The 4,722-nt window shown below is 39.9% G+C and overlaps 1 protein-coding gene across 1 annotated transcript; it reads right to left on the bottom strand.

Annotated features, from left to right (window-relative positions):
* Positions 1–2,698: 2,698 nt before the first annotated feature.
* LOC142431680 (small ribosomal subunit protein uS10-like) lies at positions 2,699–3,058 on the bottom strand. Its single transcript, XM_075536687.1, has one exon. The coding sequence runs from the start codon at positions 3,056–3,058 to the stop codon at positions 2,699–2,701; it is 360 nt and encodes a 119-aa protein (XP_075392802.1).
* Positions 3,059–4,722: the final 1,664 nt, after the last annotated feature.

Below are 4,722 nucleotides of genomic sequence, written 5' to 3' on the forward strand. Positions count from 1 at the left end.
AGAGATGAGAGAACTGCCTTACACTAAAAACAGGAGACTTTGCCTACCTGATCCTGAGCTGTACCCTGTTAATTCCTTAATAAACCACACAACTCTAAGTATGGCCCCTGAGTTCTTTGTGGCCCCTGCAATGGATCACTGCACCCAGAAAATAAAACAGTGGAGAGTGCTGTGGGCGGGGCAACTGGTAAAGAGGTTGGCGCGTAGAGGTAGGTTTGGTCTCTACCTCAGAGAGATCAACCTTGGACTAATCATGGTTATCATCCTTCTTGAATTTAAGCAGTTTCAGATGATGCTTCCACTGAATCACGTTTACAACAGCCTTTGCAATGTAATGGTTTAATTAAGAATTAGATTACGTTTGAGAATTTGCTTTGTAGAAATAAGTAGAAAACTTACAATGTTCCTTATTGAAAAACATATTTCAAACTCAATCTGGAACACTTTGCAGTGGCATGCCACAGAACAGGGCAAACCATCTCTCACGTTGTCTTTACAGAAAAGGTTTTTGATGATACACGCACACACATAAAGCCAACCCCACAGTATTCAGAGGAGCATCAGTACAACCTTAAGTTCTATTTCAGATATGCTACTGTCTTGAGTAGTTTTCAAATCTTTACCTTTGTACATAATGTCTACTGCTTTCTGCTTTATGAAACATTCAAACAAATGTTAACTGTCTTTTTCTTAAGGAGGAGGTATTGGGGGAAAACAAACATACTCTACAAGAAAATAAAACTCATTCACCCTTGTGACCATTAAAATGACCACCGATTAGAGCAATTGTTCTGGGAACTTCTTCTCCCCGAAAGTGGAAGTGCTTCTCAATATAGTTATGTTTTAGATCCACTAGAGGGAGTAATGCCATACAGATGTGCATTTTTAAAAGAAATTGAGTTAGTAAATAAATTTGTGGTCATAGTATTTTCAAAATTCAATAGCTGTGATATTTTAAGTCCTGCTCTTTGTAAATGTTGCTGGGTAGTTGCTTTAAACCACAAATCAGGTTTCTGGTGACCAACGGGAGGACTCTCCGGATCTGCACACATTTGTCCTGCTTCTTTTTCTCCCTTCTAAGGCAGTTCCTTAATTTTCTCATTCTGCTTACTGTCTGGAGGCTACTTTGATATGCAAATAAGCTTCAGCATGGAAAAATTGAAGCTTTTGAGATTCTGACTTTCCTTTTTTAAGGATGGTATGTTTGGTACAGTAACCTCTTGATTACATGGTCACCACTGTTTCTAACGGCTGTTTTCAGGAGCAAGTCTTCCTGCTGCTTCCCAGGACCAGTACACTGGTTCTGAAACAGCATCTGGAGATGAAGCAGGGATTCTGGTGCTAAATGAAAGCCTCACCAAAAGGAAGATTCTCCCATGTATCAAGGGTAACATGTTTCAAATATGAATGTCTTTTAATTTTCAGAACTGAAAAAAAAAGAAATTATATACCTGGTTTTATAAAGCTTAAGACATACTGAAAATACAAGTATGCTTATAATGAGAAGTATAGCACTCGGTTCGTCTTCCCCTCCTCTCATATCACTCCTTGGAGCAAGCACTTTTTTAAATTAAAAAAAAAGATTTTTAATTAAAATTTACATACAGTGAAATGTACAGGTCTGGAAGCTTCAAATAAATTGAGTTTAATAAAGTAGTACAGCCATGTAACCACCAAGGCACTTACGATACAGATAATTTCTATCATCCCAGAAGTTTTCTTTTTATTTTTAAGCATTTCACTGGGGGCTCGTACAACTCTTATCACAATCCATGCATACATCCATTGTGTCAAGCACATTTGTATATCTGTTGCCATCATCGTTCTCAAAACATTTTCTTTCTACCTGAGCCCTTGGGATCAGCTCCTCATTTTTCCCCTTCCCTCTCCCACCCTCCCTCCCTCACAAACCCTTGGTAATTTCTAAATCATTATTTGTTCATGTCTTACACTGCCCAATGTCCCCCTTCACACACTTAGAAAGTGTTCTTATGCTTGTCATACTTGCCCTACTGTACAGGAAAGCAAAGTTAAACCATCATTCCATTGCTGTTAGTTGCCATTGTGTAGATTTGATTCATGGCAGCCTATGTATTGTTAGGTACTGTCCAGTCAGTCTGACTCATAGGGACTCTATGTTCAACAGAAGGAAACACTGCTCAGCCTTGTGCCACCCTCACAATTGTTATGTTGGAACCCATCATTACAGTCACTGTATCAGTCTATGTCACTAGGGGGCTTTATCTTTTTCACTGGCCCCCTCTACTTGATGTTCTTTTTTTCAAGTATTATGTCCAAGTCTGTGAGATGATCCTCTCTTCTAATGAACACTCTGGCTATACTTCCTTCAGGACAGACTTATTTCTTCTTCTGGTAGTCCATAGTACTTTGGCAACCTCACTATTCAAGTTCATCGATTCTTATTTGTCAATTGAAAATACCATGGCTTAAATCAGGCACACCGCAGTTCTCAAAGTGAAATCTTCGCTCATTAACACTTTAAAGAGGCAGTGTGTAGCAGATTTTCCCAGTGCTATTTGATTCCATGACTGTTTCTTCTAGGAACATTGATTATGGATCTAAGTGAAATGAAATCCTTGACAACTTCATGCTGTTGTGTATTGTTCCAGTTATAAGGATTGGGGTTTTCTTTTTTTTTTTTTACCAACAGATAAATCAATTTATTAAAATAGTTGATTTAAGCATCTGCAATGGTGACTTCAACCTCTACTCCAGGCTCAATACTGATGGAAGTGATCTGCTTCACTATCTCAGATGGACAGTGCAAGTCAATGAGACGCTTGTGGATCCTCTTCTGGAATGGATCCCAGGTCTTAGAACCTTCCCCACAGGGAGTTTTCCTGGTCGTAATTCTCAGAGTCTTGGTAGGCATCCTAACTGGTCCCTTCACTTTCATGTTTTTCTCCTTAGCCCCTCTGATCAAGTCAGCACACACTTTCTCCAAGGATTTCACATTGCGGCTGGTCAGAGTAATTCTAATTCGGTGAATGGCCACCTCTGGTTCCACAGGTGTTTTTCCGCTGTCCTTAAATGCCATGGCGGCAGGGGGCTTCCTGACCTACTTGTTCCTCGGTGAGAGCAAACAGCGGTGAGTCAGGAATGGGAGCCGGGGACCGAGCACGGTGAGATGACGGCCGCGTCTTCCTCAAAGAGCTGGGGTTTTCTTAACATTAAGTTTGTATCCATATTGAAGGCCGTACACTTTTATTTTCATCAATCAGTGCTTCAATTCCTCTTAGCTTTCAGTAAGCAAGTAAGATTGTGTTGTCTGAAATTGGGGATTGTTAATGGGCCTTCTTCTGATCCTGATGCCACATTCTTCATATAGTCGAACTTCTCCAATGATTTGCTCAGCATATGTATTATGTAAGTATAGAGAAATGATATAACCCTGCTGCATCCCTTTCCTGATTTCAAACCATGTAGTACCCCCTTGGTTGGCTTGAATGATTGCCTCTTGGATTATGTACAGTGGTCATTGAATAGAGCGATAGTTACAATGAAACATTATAAATCTTCCCCAAAAAGGTTGAATAGTTATAAATCTGGAGGTTTTTTAGATGCATTATGGGGAATAATGCCAAACTTCTATTTTTAAATTGTTACTTTGATATTTTTCTTTTTCTTCTTCTCATTGCCCCAAGTTGATTCCAACTTATAACAACCCTACAATACAGAGTAGAAAGGGCTTCTGAAACTGTAACTCTTTTATTATTATTAATTTAAAATTAACACATATATCTTATCATTCCATAGCTCAATCGTGTCCAGTAGAATTGTTCTTTTGCTACTACAAACAGTTTCCAATCGTTCCTTTTCTATATGGACTCCTTGACATCATCTCCACCACTCACCCCCACCGCCACCACTGTACCCTCCTCCCCCTGAATCCCTTACTCTGCTTGCTATTGCTAAAGGTTCACCAATCCTGAGTTTCATATACAAAAATCCATATAACACAACTTTAAGAGGGTGGCCCCCCAATGGCCTAACTCCTCTGAGATACCCCCTAATATGTATAAGCCAAAACCAAACAAAATATTACAAACTAAAAGCAGAGAAAAATTTGGAAACCAGATCAGGTCCAGCATACATCATAGGGGAGAATGTGCAGGCAAAGTTTTAACAAATGAAGTCTAATTTATGCCTTTGATCTTCTAGACTCAACTCTGCACTCTGTTTAGTAACCACTTTCCTCCTATCCCTTAAATGTAGATAAATGTTCTGCTCAAGACCTCTTTAAGATGTCAAAATGCAAAGATGTTATTTTGAGGACTAGGGTGTGCCTCGTCCGAGCCATGGTATTTTCATTTGCCTCCTTTGCATATGAAAGTTGGACGTTGAATAAAGAAGAATTGATACATTTGAATTGTGGTGCTAGTGAAGAATACTGAAAGCACCATGGATTACAAAAAGAACAAACACATATGTTCTGCAAGAAATACAGCCAAAATGCTCCTTAGAAGCAAGGATGACAAAATTTTGTCCCCGGTACTGTGGGTAGCTGATCAAGAGAGACCAGTCCCTGGACTTCATGCTTGGTAGTAGAGGGGCAGTGAAAAAGAGGAAGACCTTCGAGGAGATGGCTTGACACCGTGGCTCAACAATGGGCTCAGACCTAAGGACACTTGTGAGGAGGACACAGAGCCAGGAGGTGGTTAGTTCTGTTGGGTCCCTACATGTCAGAACCAGCTCCATGGC

The sequence above is a fragment of the Tenrec ecaudatus genome, chromosome 18 (assembly GCF_050624435.1).
Source record: "Tenrec ecaudatus isolate mTenEca1 chromosome 18, mTenEca1.hap1, whole genome shotgun sequence".
In the NCBI taxonomy this organism is placed as follows: domain Eukaryota; kingdom Metazoa; phylum Chordata; class Mammalia; order Afrosoricida; family Tenrecidae; genus Tenrec; species Tenrec ecaudatus.